At 35.7% G+C, this 20,431-nt stretch overlaps 1 protein-coding gene across 2 annotated transcripts in view; it reads right to left on the bottom strand.

The window, feature by feature from the left end:
• CCDC57 (coiled-coil domain containing 57) overlaps window positions 1-17,520 on the bottom strand; it is a 62,855-nt gene extending 45,335 nt beyond the window's left edge. Inside the window, exons 1-8 of one of the 2 annotated variants that reach the window (XM_058169496.1) lie at window positions 17,273-17,410; window positions 13,881-14,018; window positions 12,000-12,408; window positions 7,191-7,299; window positions 5,996-6,097; window positions 5,342-5,499; window positions 4,027-4,101; window positions 2,537-2,737 (exon numbers count right to left, since the gene is read on the bottom strand). In XM_058169496.1, the coding sequence (XP_058025479.1) occupies window positions 2,537-2,737; window positions 4,027-4,101; window positions 5,342-5,499; window positions 5,996-6,097; window positions 7,191-7,299; window positions 12,000-12,400 (1,046 nt within the window). In that variant the 5' untranslated portion in view covers window positions 12,401-12,408; window positions 13,881-14,018; window positions 17,273-17,410. Of the gene's footprint in view, window positions 1-2,536; window positions 2,738-4,026; window positions 4,102-5,341; window positions 5,500-5,995; window positions 6,098-7,190; window positions 7,300-11,999; window positions 12,409-13,880; window positions 14,019-17,272 lie in introns of both variants that reach the window. The other variant, XM_058169495.1, reaches the window with a different exon arrangement.
• Window positions 17,521-20,431: the final 2,911 nt, after the last annotated feature.

Here is a 20,431-nt window from a genome sequence, read left to right as displayed (position 1 = left end):
CTTATAAAGGATGGAAGGCTGAGTCAACCTTGGGCCTGGTGGGACTTGAACTTGCAGTAATTGCAAGCAGCAGACAGACTTAGTCCATTGAGCCACCAGAGGCCCTACGCTGAACTGCCACCTGTCAGAGATGCTATAATAATGAATTCCTGCAAAGGCAGGGGGTTGAACAGGATGGTCTCCAAAGTCCCTTCCAACCTTTAATTAATTTAATTAATTATTAATTATTTTGTAATAAATCATCATTACACCTATCAAAAGCCAGTGACTGAAATGGAAAACTATTCACATCAAGATTTAACAATCACCTTTGTATAGAATGCTTTTGTGTTTTAGGATATGCTTTCGTCACATAGAAAATTGAATCTAAAATTTTAGGATGTCTTATTAGTTAATTGTTTTAGAGTAATCATTATGGAAACCATTTTTCTTATAGACCGATGGTACTTTCTAACTGATCAACAAACTAATGCTGTTTCTCCAGGACATTTAGAGTGCCCTGTTTTCTCTCTAAATCGCATTGAAATATAAGGAAATGTTATTGACAGTAAATTACTTCAGAATCTATATGGATAATTCTATATGTCATGCAAAAATATATTCCTAATTTAACATGATACCCATTCAGAAGCATCAGCCAATTTACTTCTTCCTATATAATCAAACTTTATCTCCATTTAGTTGTATTGGGAAAGGGAAAAAATATTTCTTGCTAAAATAAAATAGTTGAAGGACATTGGATTTCCATCCTGGCAAAATCTGTGAGGCATATTTTTATGGAGTATATCATATTTGATATAATAACTATACAATTCCCATATATTAATGGGATCTGAAAACTACGAGTTTTCTATTATAATATCAAAATATATCCCCGGTAAATGAGAAACATATTGCATCTAAATTTATATTTGACCTTTGTTTAAAATTCATATTAGAAAGAGACCTCCTTGCCCAGATTTGAGCTATAGTCAAATCAAATCAAGTATTTTTATTGTGGTATTTGAACAGCCTTGTTGAGTTATAGTCTGATTGGAAAACTATGGTGCACAGCCAAGAAAAATATATATATGTTTTCATAAGTGATATTCTTAATCAATAAATCTGCATCTTGACACAACCTTGCCTACCACTCAGTACATGCAGTATGAGCAAATACTTTTGACTGATCTGTCTTCGGTAAAGGCCACATTCTCAGGCTATTCTAAGAACTTTTAAGAGCTGCTTAGTACCTCTAAGTTGAAAGCTGAGGACATGTCAAAGACACATTTACTATATATCAATTATGCTCTATTGCTGGTGTGTGAAATTTCAGCTTTAATTTAGTATTAATGTATAGTACAGTAGTAATTTAGCATTACTACTATACAGAAAGTACCAAGAATCCTTTGACATTTTTCTCTTTTGTATATATTCTTTAAAAATATACAAATTTACACGTTAGAAAGCAGCAAAAACAACAAACCAAAGCCCTCCAGGTTATTATTTTTACATATTAAAACCTAATTCCTTGAGCCTTGGGAATCTAAAACAGAACTGCAGGACTGTTCCTATTTATTCCACCAAGTATGGAGAGAGAAACTATATTCTGTTTTCCTCTCTGTCTTTTATTAGCTTTTTTCTAAGGACTCCCAAAAAGGTATATTATGACTGGGTAGGAATTAGGCTGAAAGTAACCTAGAATCTAAGAAATTTCATATTTCAATCCTTCCACCCCTCCAAAATGAGAGGCTCCCAATCTGCTTCAGAATGCAGGCAGAGGGTTGTGAGCTATAAAATATTGATTTTCACCCCAATTTTTATATAATAACATTCATAATCTACTGCACTGAACCACTTCTGTGGAGTCTTCACATTTGAGGTGTGAAGTCAATCCCTTAACAAATGGAGAGATACAACGTATTTCCACCCTAATTTTCACTGTGCTTGTTTGGAAATGTAACATCATTCAGACTGGATTTATTCAGTGTTTTTAAGGGAAACCATATTTATTCCATTGTGCACACAGATATGCTCTCACAATGACTTAAGCATCAATAAATACACTTTGTCCTCAAACTCCTATCTAAAAAAGATAAGACGCAAAAAGAAGAGGCATACCGATAAAGAAATATGAGCTTTTAATGTGATACAAATTTTGTAATAATCAGCTCTAATGCAGATATAAAGGTCCTTAAAGAGGAAGTTGTCTTATCATGATAACCTGAATAGAAATAGTACAAATAGATGAAGGGCTCAAAACTGCTATTTTCAACTTCATTGTGGAATGACCTGATGAAAGTAGCTTCTCAACACAGCAGGTTCTCAAACTGGTCTTTGACTCAGGTATTTAGAAATTTTATTTTTACATGTATTTGTTTAACAAAGTATAAAACTACTGGTATTCCTACACACAACCCACATTATCTGTTGGTAATCTATTGGTAAAACTGAAAATAAATATGGCACATGACCCTAATATAAAATGGATTATATCTTCTGTAATAGTAGATCACATTAGATTAAATCAGACCAAGACAAATCAAGTCATACTTACTTTTCAATGATAGTCTCTTTCTCTCTCAACTGGCCTATAAACCTATACTCAGCCTGATCTAATTTCATTTCCAAAGTTTCCTTATTTGTCTGTAGTTTTTGGATTTGATTTTTCCATCTGTGTGTTTGTTCAACATGGGCTTGTTTCATTGAAGCAATCACTGCCTCCTTTTCTCTGGCAAAGTGATCTATTGTAGCATGCCTTTAAAAGAACACAAAAAGACAGTTTTTACTTGAGTGCTGCAATCTTTGCTACTGGGGGAAAAACATAATACTTAATGTACATACAGTAAAACTTTTCAAGTCTATACATATGGGAGCCATGTCTGATCACCTTGCCTTTCAAGGACCTTGAGTCACACTTGGGTTTTGGGATTATGATTATAATTAATAATCCACATAAAAACATAATAATCAGGGATAAAATACAGTGGCATATTTTAATCATAGTAATATAGAACTTAGCCAGTATGGTAATGCTAGCATTGGAATCGGAAACGAGCTTAATGTAATATTGATCTGTTCTTCCTGAATATTGTCACAGATGAGACAAAATTGCATATGTCTGTATACAAACTGCAATACAGCAGTATATAAACAATTGTTTCAACCTCTTCTGAAACACAAGGCCAACTAGTCTTTCATTAGTTGCATAGAAAAGGGAGACTGAACATCCGCAACTTGTCATCTCTCTATCATATGCTCATCAATGATGAGCATATGTTTCATTCAACCCTATGAAAGTCAAGATAATGTATTTTCTTTAGTATTTAAATACTTAATTAGATCCCCAATTAAGCCTTGGTAAATTAGCTAAATGGGATTACAAAAATTATGCTATGAACATTCTCCAGATATTGTAAAGAGATCAAAGTTAATACTTGAGAAACTAAATGTTGCACAAACAATGTTTTTAAAATAAGCATTTTTGAAAGATTTTCATGCAATCTGATTTCCTTAATAAAGTTTATTTTGTTTACCTCCTTTTTTTCTCTTGGTTTTCAAAAAATAGAACACTAAATAAGTTTGATGCTAGGGAGCAATAACCAGTTCAGAACTGAAGAAACTTCTTGGATGAGAAGCAAAAGGTTTTTAAGGAAAAAACCCAAGAAAGTCCAGTTGCCTTTTGAAAGGCATCTTTGGGAATGTTTACTATCGTATTGTACTTTTAACTGTACCATACTGTACTCTTATTAGATAAAAGAGTCTTGCTAGTATGTGAAACCAAAGATATCAAACACTTAAGCCACAGAAAATTTACAACTAATTTCTACTTTTTTTTTGCTGATGTAGAAAAATTCAGTCCTTAAACTGTAACATGCACACGTTTTCCAAATGCTAAAACAGTAAATTCAGCAAGAAAAGCCTTCAGACAAACTAATATACCAATTGTTTGTTTTTAAAAGTAGAATCCTCCACTTTTAATGCAATGAATGCATTCAATGTTCATAGTATATTTATAAAGTAAGGGCATATGTTGAAAGTACCTACTTTCTCTCAAATGTTTCTTTTTCTTTTTCCCAGCCGAGCTGCACTGAAGCAAGTTTACTTTCTAAATCCTGTATTCTACATTGTCAAACATTGGAGAAAAGTAAAATAATTTACTTTATACAAAGAGGCAATGCATAAAATTATCAAGTCTTTTATGAAAAAGTCTGAAGATAAGTAATTGCCAAAGCATATTTTAAGAAAACTGGAATAAAATCAGCAATTTTCCGATACAGAATAAATCGCCTTCAAGGAGATTAAGAGGTTGAAGTTGCACAATTCAAATATATATTATTACACTGGGCTAGACCCTTTTTAGCTACATGGTTCCTTTACAAAGATGAAATTATTCTTCCATTTTTGTATCTTACTTTCTCATCTTAATCCACCTAATGAAGGACAAAAAGTCAGTGCATCATACATGCAAATGAGAATATATTCTGTCTAGTCTAGAATTACAGGTAGTCCTCAATTTACAACAGTTCATTTAGTGACTGTTCAAAGTTACAACGGCACTGAAAAAAGTGATCTATGACCATTTTTTACACTCATGACTGTTGCAGCATCCCCATGGTCATTTGATCAAAATTCAGCTGCCTGGCAGCTGATTCATATTTATGATGATTGTAGTGTCCCTAGGTGATGTGATGACTTTTTGTGATTTTCTCACAAGCAAAGTCAATGGGGAAGTCAAATCATTTAACAACTTTATTACTAATTTAACAACTTCAGTGATTAACTTAACTGTGGCAAGAAAAGTCGTAAAATGGGGCAAAACTCACTTAAATATCCCACTTAGCATCAGAAATTTTGGGCTCAATTGTGGTCATAAACTGAGGACTACCTGTAATGTTTTTTTTATATATATATATGAGGAACACTAGTTCATACACAACTCAGCAGATATGAAAATGAGTATGTCTGTTCTTTGCTGTAGCAGAAACATTGCATCTAATTCTAATAAAAAAAACTGTGCAATACTATACAAACCTATTTGAATTAGGTATTATACAAGTCAGTCTAAAATTGTCTGACTTTATGAGCATAGAATATACAATCTAGGGTTAGTATTTTGACATGGGATTAAGGTGAACTAACTGTTTAGCCAAGGAAAAGATATGTATGAATTCTGGAGTCATGCACAAACTCAGAGACATCTTTAACTAATTCTTTGTAATATATTTTAAAAGCCATTCTTTTCTTCTTCCAGGTACAAGAAAAGGAGGAAGAAGAAGTGAAAACAAGTAAAAATAGAAGGAAAGAAGGAAAATCAAAGGAAATATTTTTTTCCTTTTTTATGAGTGGAATGATACAGTACTGAGCATCTTTTACGGCTGTAATATCTTTTATTTCCCAATCTTTGCATCTAACTTGTTTTTCAAGCTCCAAATTAGCTGCTTCTGCCACTTTCAGTGAGTCTGCTGCTTTCATTCCAGCTTCTTTCAAAGCCTCTAATTCTTTGGTCAACAATTTCACCTTTCAAAATGAAAGAACAAAACAAGCTATTAAATATTCGCCATAAAATTTAAAATTATAGAAAGTACTATCTGTTACATAACATGTTTATGAACACACACACACTTTTATTTGAAATGGATTTGAAACATAGGATAAGGTAGACAAACTGCGAGTTGTATATATGTCTTCAATAACCATTTATTAAGGCAGCTTACTCAGTTCAGAAACAACATTAATTCCAACTGTGGCAATGTTAGACACTGTTATATCTGAATTAAGGAATAAAATAACTACTTCTCTGTCACTCATCTGAAATGGTGGACTAATAGGGAAAAATATTGTTTCAGGGAACTACTCCTTAAAATAGTTCTCTTTACATTACTTCTTAATAGCTGAAATAAGTTTGCCTGGTTATGAACACAGAGCATGATTCCAGTGTATCAGAATAAAAAAGAGAGTGTAATATTACAACATATCTGCTATACTATGCATATTTACATTTGATGGCAATTACCTTAAGCTCATGGGACAGAACTAAATTGCTCATTTCATCTGCTTTCTGTCGAAATTCATGCTCTCTCTTTTTTATTTCTGTGTCAATTTCTACAAGAAGCTCCTGAAATAAAACACATGCAATTGTAATAATATTGTAATCTCATAAAATAATACAGAATAAATAACTTTCAAAGGTTTGCAAATTGTTTCTTTAATAGTGTTACATTTTGCAATATATTAAATACATGGAGATGTTTTTTTGTAAACCAGGGCTTTTCAGCTTCAGCTTTCAAGTCTTTTCAGCTTCAGCAGACTGAGGATTTTTTTAGGGTGAGGGTGGCTGTTTGGGCTCCAGAATACTATAGTAGAAGAAGAAAAAAGACACTGTATGCCATATTGTTAAACAACAGAGGATATTTTACAGTTATTTTATTTATGCTGCTCTATTACAATTCTATCAATTAGTTGTATATTTCAAAGCTATTACTATTTCTATGTATGTGGTTATATCCCTGTTCTTTGGGTTTTATTATTCATCCATATGTTTGCCAGGTTTATAGTTGTTTACATTTTTTTATTATTTGAAAAACCTATAAATAATTCTTTGAGATATATTTTTTCTTTTCAAAGTATTTATATATCTTTACATACTATAACAAGGATGAAACCAATTGACAGAAAGTAGTATACAGTAAAGAAACATGTCAGTTAGTACTTAAAATGTCTTAAGTTAGCCAACAGATCTTTTTAATGTTACAAAGCTGAAATCCTGAAATCAGAGAAGCACTGAGTGCTGGCACACGCCAGACTGTTTATTTAGCTCTTGCAAACTATTTTTGATTTATAGTAATGACCTTCCTGAAATTCAAGGTTGGCAAATTTAGCACAACATTTTGGCTGTACCCCTCTGTAAAGTATTTTACACCATCTTATTTTACTAGAAACAATTCTACCAATTTTTTTCAAGAGGATGATGCCATGTTAGGAAGTAAAGCACATATTCCCTAATGTATAGAATGATAAAGTTAATACTAGTTATTCCCACCTCTATGTATATCTTTATTTGATGTAAGATGTTTAATAAAATTACATAAATTGAACTGCATGAGGATAGAGGGAGAGAAATATTGAGAACAATGAATGCATTCTTTTTGTTTACTGAAAGGAAAATATAAATGTTTCCCTATTCAAATACATTGTTATGCCTTCTGTACCTGTCTTTGCAAAGCAAGTTCACCTTCGACTTCCTGGAGCTTTCTCTCCAATTGTTCTTTCATATTTTCATATTCCTCATGATAATGGCTGATGTCAGAATCTTTGGAACTATGAAATCAAGGAATTAATATAAAGAGCAAATACTGATCTGTCAGAAATATATTTCTCTGTCCATTCCAGTGTAATACCTACATGAAACTATTGGGTGAGGCCATCTTGTCAGTAGAGGGTTTAAGTATTATCAGTATGCTGATGATATACAACTATATATTTGTGCCGTAGATAACCTAAGCAGTGGTGAAATCCAATTTTTTTTACTACCAGTTCTGTGGCCGTGGCTTGGTGGGCGTGGTATGGCTTGGTGGGCGTGGCAGGGGAAGGATACTGCAAAATCTCCATTCCCATCCCACTCCAGGGGAAGGATACTGCAAAATCTCTGAACTACTCAAAATTTCCGCTACCAGTTCTCCAGAACCTGTCAGAACCTGCTGGATTTCACCCCTGCACCTAAGTGATGCTGTCAAGTTTTTTTCCCAATGCCTAAAGGCTGTCAGGATCTTAGTGGGATGGAACAGTCTTTGACCAAGTGGCTGTGACTTTCCATTGGAACTGGAGACCTCCTATCCTTATCTCTGGATGAAATGCCACTCCCTAAGACAAACAAATGGGTGTGCAATCTGTGAGTTCTTGTTGATTATAGCTGGCAGGTGTGGCCAGTTGGTATTTGCAAATCTATTTTGTATCCAGTTTTATCTTTTTCCTGGATCAGGAGATATGTTTGTAGTCATTTATGCCTTATTCACTTCCCAGTTGGACTACAGCATGTGTATAAGGGTCTCCTTGAAGATCATTTGGAAGACGCAGCTAGTCCAGAGCAGATTATGGGCAGTTTTGGGAGCACCACAATACACCCACATAACATCACTGCTACATCAATGCACTAAAATCTAGACCCTAGCAGTTTTGTGGATACAATTCATAGTGCTGGATATCACTTATATAGCTCTATATGATGTAGGCCAGGATACCTGAGCCATCACCTGTTTCTAATTGTTTCTGCCTGTCCCACCAAATCTCATGGGATGGACATGCTCCATTATGTCAAATAATACATCTTATGTGACATAGGACGCATGCCTTCTGTGTTACAGATGATATGTAAATGCAGCCCTCTACACTTTATTCAATCAGTTTGGAATGAGAATTTGGTTAATATATTCAAGAATTGGGGTCATATATAAATTACAGGTTGTCACTGGCTAGGTCATCCCTATGCTAGAATACATTTTGTAGTATCTGCTAAGGTCTTATTTGTAAAATGTATAATCCAGTCAGTCACTAATTGTTGCTCTCTTTACCTGTGATTCTAACAACATAAGTTATATAGCAACTAACTCAAAAGTTACCATTTTAGGAATGTAAAGTCCATACCCATTTTGTACAGGGAAGTTTCATAATTTCTACTACCACTACCCAGTGACAAAAAGAACACAGAAATAAAATGGACTTTCCTCCATGTTCTCATTCACATAAGAACTTGAACCTCACATTCATGCTGACTGCTTGTTGCTCTATCTTCTAGTAGTTCCCACCATTTCACATCTTCCTGCAATATCGGTATGTAATACAGAACATAAGCTATCAAATGGAGCACTGAAAAGCCAGCATGTTCAATTGCTGTTAGAAAGCAGTGAGTTCTGCAAAAGAGGACTTGTTTTTTCTCAGCCTAGCTGTAGCCCTAATTCTCTCTCTCTCTTTTTTTTGGGGAGAACTGAATAGAGAGGACCAGGCAACTGCCACACTTAGAAATGAATTACTGTACTATGTTTGTGTGATGTGAGACTGGAGAAGAACTAGGGGAGTTGGGATTAAAGCTGCTTTTCCTTAGCCTCACGGCTAACTGGCTTTAGCTAATCACATGACATTGTTGTTGTTAGTTACGAAGTCGTGTCCAACCCATCGCAACCTCATGGACAACGTTCCTCCAGGCCTTCCTATCCTCTACCATCCTCTGGTATTTAAGTTTACGCCTACTGCTTCAGTGACTCCATCCAGCCACCTCATTCTCTGTCGTCCCCTTCTTCTTTTGCCCTCAATCTTTCCCTGCATTAGGCTCTTCTCCAGTGAGTCACATGACATACCCCAGTCATAATTCAGTTAAATTTACATGAAATGAATCATAGTTTATGGTCTTTTGGTAGCAGTAATGAATGAATTATTCTTACCACATATATTGTCAAAACTTCATCCTAGGTATGACAGCTCAGCTTCTCATTTTCAAGCAGACTCAAGGTTAGGGTAAATAGATTTATTGGCAAGAATTGTGAAACCATTAGAGGTATAAAGTATTTAAAGCTAAAGCATGAAAAGTGCTTCAAATCCACTGTAGGTCTGTATCTGTTGGCTACTGTAATTCTATCATGTGAATTTATATGGTCAGGCCATCTAGCCTAATGAAATAACTGTCAGGCCTGGAAACCATCTTTTGCTTTGGATCTTCAGGCCTGCCACATTTACTACTGTGGGAAACTGGGAGGGGGGATTGTATGGAGCAAGGGTGATATATAGTCATAATAACATTCCTTTCTCAGAGAGTCAAGGACATCTTGCCCTGCACCTGGTGGGGTGTGGCTGGGATGCATCTCCAGTTGGGATGGTGCTTTGATTGGACCATGTGATGAACTCGTGGGTGCTGGGCAGGGACTTGGACTATCTTTTGGGTGGGGAAAACCTGGAAGCTTTCAGATTCGGGTTTTCCCAGATGTGCCAATATGACATGTCTAATAAAATGGAACTTTGAGGAACTTCAGACCTTGGAGTCTTTATTGGTTGGGGGTGTTACTTGGAACCCTGACAATAACTGTGTGACTAACAACAGAAGCAAATACACCCACACATCCCCTCCACATGCATACACACTAATAGAAAACACAATAAAAATACTAAGTAATCAACTTGTCAGCCAGCACAGGGCAAAAATATAAACCAGTCTCCAATATCATTCTTTAAAAATGGGCTTTAATGTCTTTTGACAGAACAACAGTGTCAGAGCTGTCTAAACTTCAGGGATGTTTGGGGCCAGCACAATTTCATGCTACTTTCTTACTCTGCCCATATCCATTTCATTGTAAAATAAGGGATTACCCTAGAAACATCTTTAATCACGCTGAGATTTCTGAGACAACTTTTTTTTAAAATAAAAAAGCTATTACATATATAACTCCTTTAAATACTTTTTTCAGTCAAGTTCCAGCCACTCTATTTAGAGTTACACTTTGGGGAGTTAACTATGATTGTTTTTTTTCTCTCTTTATTGTTGCATTGTGGTTTTAATTAATTAATTAACTGTGTATTCTACAGTATTTTATTGTTGACATTTTACTTGATGTATTCTATAACTACTGTAAACCACTGGTAGCTGCTAAGATGCAGTGACATACATTTAATGAATAAATAAATCCATTTATTAAATCCATTTAATACACTATTAAATAAGGAAAGGATTCAATAAACAGCTTTTGGAATTCATTCCAATCTCTTTATCATCATTGATTGTATGTTTTGACTATATGTATGTACTGGAAGCCCAGGCATGACTTAGCAACATGGAAGCACTAAAGAGGATAGCTTAGAATGAAAAACTCAGCAACGTTCCAAATCATTGTCTGATTTCATAAAGGGATGCAGTGCAGGAATTTTTTTAGTAATTCTCCACAGCTCTACATCTAATCCAGTCCATGTCAATGCTGGTTAGTGCTTTTGTTGTTTCATTTCTATGTGCCAATTTCATCCCATTCTGTTCAGTTTTCCAAGAGCTAACATGAGACCCAACTCTTTACATAATTTATTTCCAGTCCGCCACTGGGTTGGAAAGAATATAAAAGCTGTCAATTTAAATAACACTTTTTAACAATGTCATAAGAATAGCAATTTCAACAACATCTCTCCCCTGGAAGAATAAATATTTGTGTACCTTTTACAGCGAATACCCATAATTTCTCTGCCATAAAATAATTACTTAGGAGCCCGTCAAAAGGAAAAAGGCTATATACTTTATTTTTTGGAGTATAAGTCGCACCGGCATATAAAACGCACCTTAGTTTTTGGGGAGGAAAATAAGAAAAAAGCTGATTGGCAGGTGGATTGGCCTCCCGGAATATCCCAATCAGCTGTTCCCAGAGGTGAATTTTAGCAACAGGTTCCTTGATTGTGAGCTCTGTGCCTTGCTTTTTTTTTTCTTTTTTTTTTCTGCCTCTGAAACTCTATTTCAGAAAAAACATTTTTCTGTCTCTGAAAGCCTCCAAAACAGAATTTCAGAAAAAAAGGCTCTGAAGCTCTGTTTGGGTGCTTTTTTTCTGAAGCTCTGTTTGGGGCTTTTTTTTCTGAAGCTCTATTTGGGGGCTTTTTTTCTGAAGCTTCTTTCAGCCTCTGAAACCTGAGTTTGAGAAGCTGTGAGGGCTACATCCAGATTTTTACCCTCTTTTTGGGGGGGGAAAGGTGTGTCTTATACTCCAAAAATACGGTACATTAGCAATAGCAATAGCATGTAGACTTATATACCACTTCACAGGGCCCTCTCTAAGCAATTTACAGAGTCAGCATATATTGCCCCCAACAATCTGGCTCATTTTACTGACCTTGGAAGGATGGAAGGCTGAGTCAACCTAGAGCCAGTAAGAATCAAACTGCTGGCAGTCAGCAGAACTAGCCCGCAATACTGCATTGTAATTACTGTGCTACCATAGCTCCTTACTAGACCCTAAAATCCATATTTTGTCAGATAGAATTGAAGAACAGTCTTACCATACCTGTGAAGCTGTTCCAAGGCTATTTGGTGTTCTTTCAATTTCTGCTGATATTGATCTTTGAGAGCTTCTTGTTTTTTTGTTTCCTGAGCAAGTGCTTGCTGTAGTTTATCCACCTGTATTCTAAGATCACTAACCTCTGCTTGGTTTGCATTTTCAACCATTTTCAACTGGATGAACAAGGTATCATAGTGCTCCAACTCTCTATCTCTCTCCTCTAGGATTTTAAGGTTATAAGTGAAATCTTCTTTTAAACTGTTATATTTCCTGTGCATTTCTTGAAGTTGTTTTCTGGTTTCTTGCAGTGTAGTTTCCTGAAAATGGATCTGCCGAGCTTGTAATTCTTTCAGTTCTTGTTCTTTACAGATAAGAAGTTCATTTAAATCTTTCTCTGCATATAACATTGTTGTTCCTGAGAAAGATAATATCTTAATTAAAGCAGAAAAAGGCACTTTATCTTCAATCATAACTCCATCCATCATTTTGGTCTGTACACAATATCTGACACACATAATTGTATTTAGCTTACCGTATATACTCGAGTATAAGCCGAGTTTTTCAGCACGTTTTTTGTGCTGAAAAACGTCCCCTCGGCTTATACTCGGGTCTATACGGCTTATACTCGAGGTTTTTTTTTTTTTAAGCCTCATATAAAGTATATACGGCTTATACTCGAGGTTTTTTTTTTTCTTTTTCACATTTTACCGGACGGAAGCCCTGCCGGTGCAGTGAGAGGCGGGCGGGGAGCCGCCAGCCTTCTCAGCTGAGGGAGGAGGCTTTCAACCGGTAGGTGCCTCATTTCCACCTCGCATACTGAAGTCCCCAGTTTACCCCAGTTTTTGGGGTAAAATTGGGGACCTCGGCTTATACTCGGATCGGCTTATATTCGAGTATATACGGTATACAGTTATGGACCAAAAATAAAGGGAATAATAAGTAGTAATTGATAACTAACATCAGTTATTTTACAAAGAGGCTGATTCCAAGTTGGCCATAGTTAAAACATCTAATGATAATCTGTAGGTCTACGGTACTTACTACAATGTTAATGAGAAAACTGGACTCTTGGCAACTTCAGCTGGTCCAAAGATCCACTTGATCAACCTTGTTTTTAGAGGCTTCAATTGCTTCTGTCTTGTTCCTTAGTGCAAGACTTATTGTATATATGACTCCAGATTAAAATACAATTACTTTATTGTATTTTAATCTGGAGTCATATATACAATAATTTGGAATCTAATTTCCTGAGTAACATCAGTTCCTTTACATGAAGCTCTCTGTTTCAGTGAATCTTTTTCTATGGTCTTTCACTCATCTTCAGATGTTATATAGATGTTTAGTATAATATTGTTTATATTCTTTTACATTTTAAATATTTTAAGCACATTACAATCTATTCACATTATTGGTACAGATTATGGCATTTTCTGTGTCACATTGTGAACATAAAGCCAGGTTTTCAGATAAAGCAGAATGATAAAATATGATACAGCACTTCAATGTTTTCTTTTAATACAGCTCTAACTATTTCCCCAAGACATTAATAGAAACTAAAACCAAGTACTTTCTTTACCACTCAGTTCTATTCTATGCTTTCAGCAATGTAGGTCTGTAGGTTCTCCACTAGTGGACAATAGACAAGTCATTTTGCAAAGAAAAAAGTCACTTTCAATCATTTATGATGGGTTGAACATCATGAATATATCAGACAAAAGAAATAGGCATCTACATGCTAGAATCAGTATTTTATAATACTGATTATACTTTAAAGAATAACAAACAAGAGTGAAGTCAAACAAAAGGTTTAAAAAGAGCAGGGCATAACTATGAATGAAAAATAATCTTGCATATTTCTCTTTTTTTAAAAAAGTATACCTACTGTACCTTTTAAATGTAATGTTTTCAGTTACACGAAGAAATGAAGGAAATTCATTGGAAATTCAGAAAATTCATGAAGGAAAGAAATTCACTTATGAAGGAAACTACAGACCTATCAGCCTGACCTCAATACCAGGGAAGATTCTGGAAAAGATAATCAAGTAATGAATCAGCGCACACCAAGAAGCACACAAAGTAATAACCAAAAGCCAACATGGGTTTGTCAAAAACAGATCATTGCCAGACTAATTTTATTGCATTCTTTGATAAAGTGACAAAATTAGTGGACCAGAGGAATTCTGTTGATATAATTTACTTGGAGTTCAGTAAGGTATTTGACAAAATAGACCATAACTTACTACTAGATAAAATAGAAAAATACGGGTTAGACAGCATCATCACCAGATGAATTCGTAACTGGCTGATCAACTGCACTCAACTGGCTGACCAACTGCATGTAGTACTCAATGGAACTGCATCTATATGGAGGGAAGTATGCAGTGGAGTACCCCAAGGCTCTGTTTTAGGCCCAGTGCTCTTCAAAATCTTCATCAATGACTTGGACTAACTGTCAGGAGAAATTTCCTGAGAGTTAGAACAATTAATCAGTGTAACAACTTGCCTCCAGAAGTTGTGAATGCTCCAACAGTGGAAATTTTTAAGATGTTGGATAACCATTTGTCTGAAGTGCTGTAGAGTTTCCTGCCTACACAGGGGGTTGGACTAGAAGACCTTCATTCTATTCTATTCTATTCTATTCTATTCTATTCTATTCTAGTCTAGTCTAGTCTAGTCTAGTCTAGTCTAGTCTAGTCTAGTCTATTCAGATATTATTAAAATCAAACAGCTTAAAAACGGCAGGATCATATATGTCTTTCTACATGTTGCATAAATCTACAGTAAATGTTAGCAACTTTTTCTTGTTGAGAGATGGGCAACAAGTTAAAAAACTAGTATGGACTATCATATAAGGTGAAGAAAAATAATCCAACTTCTATATGTTTTATTCCAACTAGATTAGACTAGATCCAACACTCATGTGGACTGTATTCTCAAAATTTGCTTTTTAAAATGCAAAAATAGGACATTTTACATACCCACACAAATACCCATACACAGAGGCTATATATCGAAGCTTTACGTATGTATGTATGTATGTATGTATGTAAGTATGTAAGTATGTATGTTTGTATATTGTATATCAAATCACTAAATTTAACTAACAGGCAGATATCAAAAGATTTAAATTTTAAAATAGAACATTCTTAATTTTCTCTGCTAAATAATATAAAATTTGATGCTAGCCATTTGCAAAGTGATATCAAGGGCTTTAAAGTCTTGACATATGCCTAACTGTTGGTTAAATTTAGTAATTCAGTTTTTATAGAAGACCTTTCTAATAGTCTCAAGAGAACAAATTAAAGCAACATTATTACCACTTTTGTCTTTTTTTTTCAAATGAGAATGGTATGGGGTTGTCAGGGACAAGCTTTTCTTTTCTTACAAAACTATTTTATATATAAATAAATAAAAAGCAAACATAACAATAAGGATTTAAGAAATCAGAAATGGGATCCTGCCATATTAAAACATATGAAAGCTATACTAATAAAATCAGTGCTCTATTTAGCATTTGTTATCATTTTCCAGCCATCATAATAGGCACAATCCTCCAACATTGTATGTTTTTGCCAGAAAACCACTGTCACAATTGATGCTTTAAAAATATAATTTTTGTTGTAATAGTATCTCTATATTTAATTCCAAGATGAGAAATGCAACTTTCAAAATTAAATTCTACAACTCAATTCTACTTTGGTGATCAATTTAACTGCGTTGTTATTTGTTGTTGTTTTGCTGCTGAACAGATACTGGTTAAGAATCAACATTATAGCCAGTTTGATCTAATGGCTAAGGTACAGGTCTCGAACCCAGGAGTATATGAGTTCTAGTACCACCTTCGACATGAAAACCAGCTGGGTGATTTTGGGCCAGTCACTCTCAACTCAACCTACCTCACAGAGTTGTTGTGGGAAAAATAGGAAGAGGAAAGAGTACAGGTAGTCCTCAACTTATGAGCACAGTTGAGCCCAAAATTTATGCTGTTAAGGGAGAAATTTGTTAAGTGAGTTTTGCCCCATTTTACAACTTTTTAAAGTGAATCACTGCAGTTAAATTAGTAACACAGTTGTTAAGTGAATCTGGTTTCCCCATTGACCTTGCTTGTCAGAAGGTTGCAAAAGATGATCACATGACCCCGGGATACTGCAACCATCATAAATGTGAGCCAGTTGTCAAGTATCCGAATGTAAATCACATGATCCTGGGGGGGATGCTTCATAAGTGTGAAAAATGGTTGTAAGTAACTTTTTCAGTGCCATTGTAACTTTGGTCACTAAATGAACTGTTGTAAGTTGAGGAATATCTGTATTAAGTATGTTTGCTTGTTTGCTGCCTTGACTTATTTATAAAAAAAAGGAAGGAAGGGAAGGGAAGGGAAGGGAAGGGAAGGGAAGGGAAGGGAAGGGAGGGAGGGAGGGAGGGAGGAAGGAAGGAAGGAAGGAAGGAAGGAAGGAAGAAAGAAAGAAAGAAAGAAAGAAAGAAAGAAAGAAAGAAAGAAAGAAAGAAAGAAAGAAAGAAAGAAAGAAAGAAAGAAAGAGAACGAACCCAGTTTAATTATAAAGTTCCCCTATGGCGTATATAGTTGGATCACAATGAGCAGAATCTAAATATTTAATTGTAAGACAAAGTGGGCATTCATTTCACAACTGATAAGACACAGTCCCCATTTTCTGGGAAAGTTAGGGCTATAGCAAATGGGATAATAAAACACATGGAAAGGGACAGTGGTATGTAAGTGAAATAAGCTGATATTTTTCCTGATTTGGGGGATTTTCTTTGTAAAGAAAGAGGGACGTTTGAGGGATTTTTTTTCTAAAACTACCTAAGGTTTATTCTAAGTTTATACTACATTATGCCTGGGCATTTCCTCCCTCAAAAAGTTGAGAAAATGGACTACCAGTTGTCAGAAATTGTAGTCAAAGTGACCCAACACACATAAAAAAGGAAGTGGGGAAAATATTTGAAAGAATAAGAGAAAGTATACTGCATGTGTTTATATATACAGTTGCAGCAAAACTTTCTCCTAAATATTAATAACAACAGACTCTATGAGGCAGAAGTACTGAAAGAGACTTCACATATACAAATAACAAATGGGAATTACACATTTATTACAGGGTAGGGGGAAGTCTGACATTGCATAAAAGTTTCCAGGACCCAGAGAGTTTTCTCTATCCAGGAAAAGCTATGGTTTTATTACAGTGGGACACTGATGCCATATGCAGATATAAAAGAACACCGTGAGAGATACTGCAAATTAAATGCAAAACACCAACCTTTGATTAAAGGAAGGCCGGTGAACGAAGTCAACGGCTCCAACTGAAGGGTCCTCAGAGCTGAGAGACGACGAATTCCTTTAAAGAGTTCTCTTGCCGAATCACCACTGCCCAACAGATTATTCTCTTCAAAGAGGGCCGTCGCGACGGGCTGAGGCCTCGTTTCCATGGAAACTGTAACGATTGGCACGTCCCGAAACCCTTTCCGGCAGAGAACTGGTGCTCCGGATTCTTATGACCCCCAGTAGTTGCTTCCCAGCCACGAGACGCTGCAAGTCGTCCGCGAGTCGTCGTTGCATTACAGCATTGGATTCTGTATTCTTTTGTTATATACTGGATAGCCAAAGCAGTAGAGCCAAAATAGAAATTGGCAATGGTGAATAGCGGATGTCAAAGCAGTATTATTTTCAGTGATGGGCCAGTGGATAGCACTTCGATTCAGTCGGGGAACGGCAGTATTTTGTGCTCAGATTTGAAGTATTTGGATTTTTAAAAAAAATAAAATTAATACCCTGATTTTCTTCATAAAGAAGGACAGGAGATAAATCTTAAAATAAATAAAACATGCTGTTAAAAGTGTCCTACTTTTTTGGATAGTGTCCAGATATTTTTACTAGAAATTCCTTTGTTTATAGTCCATGACATATTTATATGAAGCTGGATGCAATGCATACTTAAAGCCCTACTACTAATTGTTTTCCTACTGCACTGGCTTTTCTTCCCAATATATTCTTTGTTTACTGACTTTGTAGATCACTGAATCTTTTCTATCAGGCAATACCCAGTCAGTGCTGTCTAAGAAAGAGTAACAGGGAAGATCAGTTCTGCCTGAACTGGATATATACGTACATAAATAAAGATAAAGGTAAAGGTTCCCCTCGCACATATGTGCCAGTTGTTCCTGACTCTAGGGGGCAGTGCTCATCTCTGTTTCAAAGCCAAAGAGCCAGCGCTGTCCGAAGATGTCTCCGTGGTCATGTGGCCAGCATGACTAAACGCCAAAGGTGCACAGAACTCTGTTACCTTCCCACCAAAGGTGGTCCCTATTTTTCTATTTCCATTTTTTACGTGCTTTCAAACGGCTAGGTTGGCAGAAGCTGGGACAAGTAATGGGAGCTCACCCCATTACGCAGCACTAGGGATTCGAACTGCTGAACTGCCGACCTTTTGATTGACAAGCTCAGCATCGTAGCCACTGAGCCACTTATTATTTATTATTATTATTATGTACGTAAATAAATAAATAATAAAAATAATAGATTACAGAAAGTAAATATGAACATCCTTTAGTGCAGAGCACTACAACTGGATAATATCCAAATTCATTTAAATGTCACTATATCCATGATGCCCTATAGTTGATCATTCACATTTTAAATCTGAATAATGATTAAATATTAGATAAGAATATTATTCATTTAAAAGAATCAATCTTATTATCTTGTAAGGTTTTCAATATTTCTCTTCCTTTCTTTGTACCAATAATAGTACAGTCTTCTGAGAGAGAATCTGACTGAGTTCACAAATGATGCTGTTAAGTCAATATAGCTGGGTTGTGTGAACCCAATTAAGTTTGTAAAAGAATGTGTGGGTTTTCTGTAATGGACAAAACCATTCAACTAAGATTTTATTCAATAAACCATTGTTTAAAGAAACAATTTAGTAGAGCCTATTCATTGTGATCTATGGGCTTACTTATAAGTAAATTGCATAATTGTGAACCATTGAGTTGGATTCAGCTCCTGGTAATTGTGTGGACAAATGCTGGCTATCAAGAGCTTTTTTTAATAAAGGCATTCTAATAATTCCTTTGGTCCTTCCCTGTATTTCTTGCATTTCAATTATACAAGTCCTTGTAAGAAAAGGGTTTTTTAAAATATTAATATCATCAATGACCAGACTTCCTTTAGTCTTACCAAGTCATCATCTCTAAGTCTATTTTTAGAAGTTCTGTACTATAATTTCATTTTCAGTACTGTTTCTCAGTAACTAGGGGGGTGCTTTCCAACTTTTTGAATCTAAATTTATTAAACGTCACAACCACGTTCCTAGAGTTTTCTTGTCAATGATACAAAGTGGCTTGTTTTTGCAATGGGTTTGATTTTGGAGTTCCTATTCCTAAATGGTTTCGCTATCCTCCATCTGCCGCCCATGCTGTGGATTACTCTTAGCTTTCACCTTCCTGTTTTGACTTCTCTGCCCGGTTGCTGGGTGGGCATGGCCTAGTTGGCCTCCTGCACCATGGTGTGTGTGGGGGGGTGTTTTTGCCCTCCCCAAGTTCCGGAGGCCCTCCGGAGGCCAGAAATGGGCCTGTTTCCAGCCTTCCCGAACTTCCAGTAGGCCCATTTTTCTCCCTCCCCAAGCCTCCACATGCACTCTGCACTTCCCTGCATCCAAAATGGGTCACGTGGGGACTCTTGGGAGGGGTGGGCAGGGCCAGCCAGAAGTGGGATTTGGGGGGTTCTCCAAAATGCACAGAATCTTAGCTAGAGTTTCTCCCAAACCACTGCGAACCAGCAGCCCACCCCTGAATTAAAGTCTCATCATCCCTTTTTATCATTCTTCACTTTTAGATAATTTCCTTTTTATGATGTAGCAATTACCTCTGCAAATCATTTATTCAGATGGCTCTCCTCTGAGAGCTACAAATTAGTCGTGCTTTTAAAATAATCACATACAAATTTGTAAATTACTTCTGTAATTCAGAGAATGGAAGCTCATTATAATTGCTTAATAGTAGGTTATTTTTAGTAACATTTTCCCAGCTATCTCTTTCAATTAAGAGACAAGAAACTTCTGGTACTTTATTTGGAAATGTTGATAAACCGCATGGCTGATTTAATGCTTCTCATATATCCATGTACTTTAAAATATTTGTTTCTGTTTCCTTAGTGCACAAAAGTATGTTTAAGACACTTTAGGTAACTCTTGATTATCTAATTCTGGAAGAAATGGGGAAAAAATCCTACTGAACATGGTAGGAACAAAATTAAGGAACTACATTTCTGAAGTAAAATGTCATAGGCTGTCTAGCAGCAGTGTCCCAGGAGGTGAATTTAGGATTTGGTTTTGAAAGGTTATAGACAGATATGATCTGGGGATGAGATTTCAGCTGCAGTGATATGTGCTTTGGCACACATGCCAACCTTGGAGAGGGTC

This window comes from Ahaetulla prasina, chromosome 2, assembly GCF_028640845.1.
Source record: "Ahaetulla prasina isolate Xishuangbanna chromosome 2, ASM2864084v1, whole genome shotgun sequence".
Classification (NCBI taxonomy): Eukaryota; Metazoa; Chordata; class Lepidosauria; order Squamata; family Colubridae; genus Ahaetulla; species Ahaetulla prasina.
This window is presented reverse-complemented; position numbering and strand designations above follow the sequence as displayed.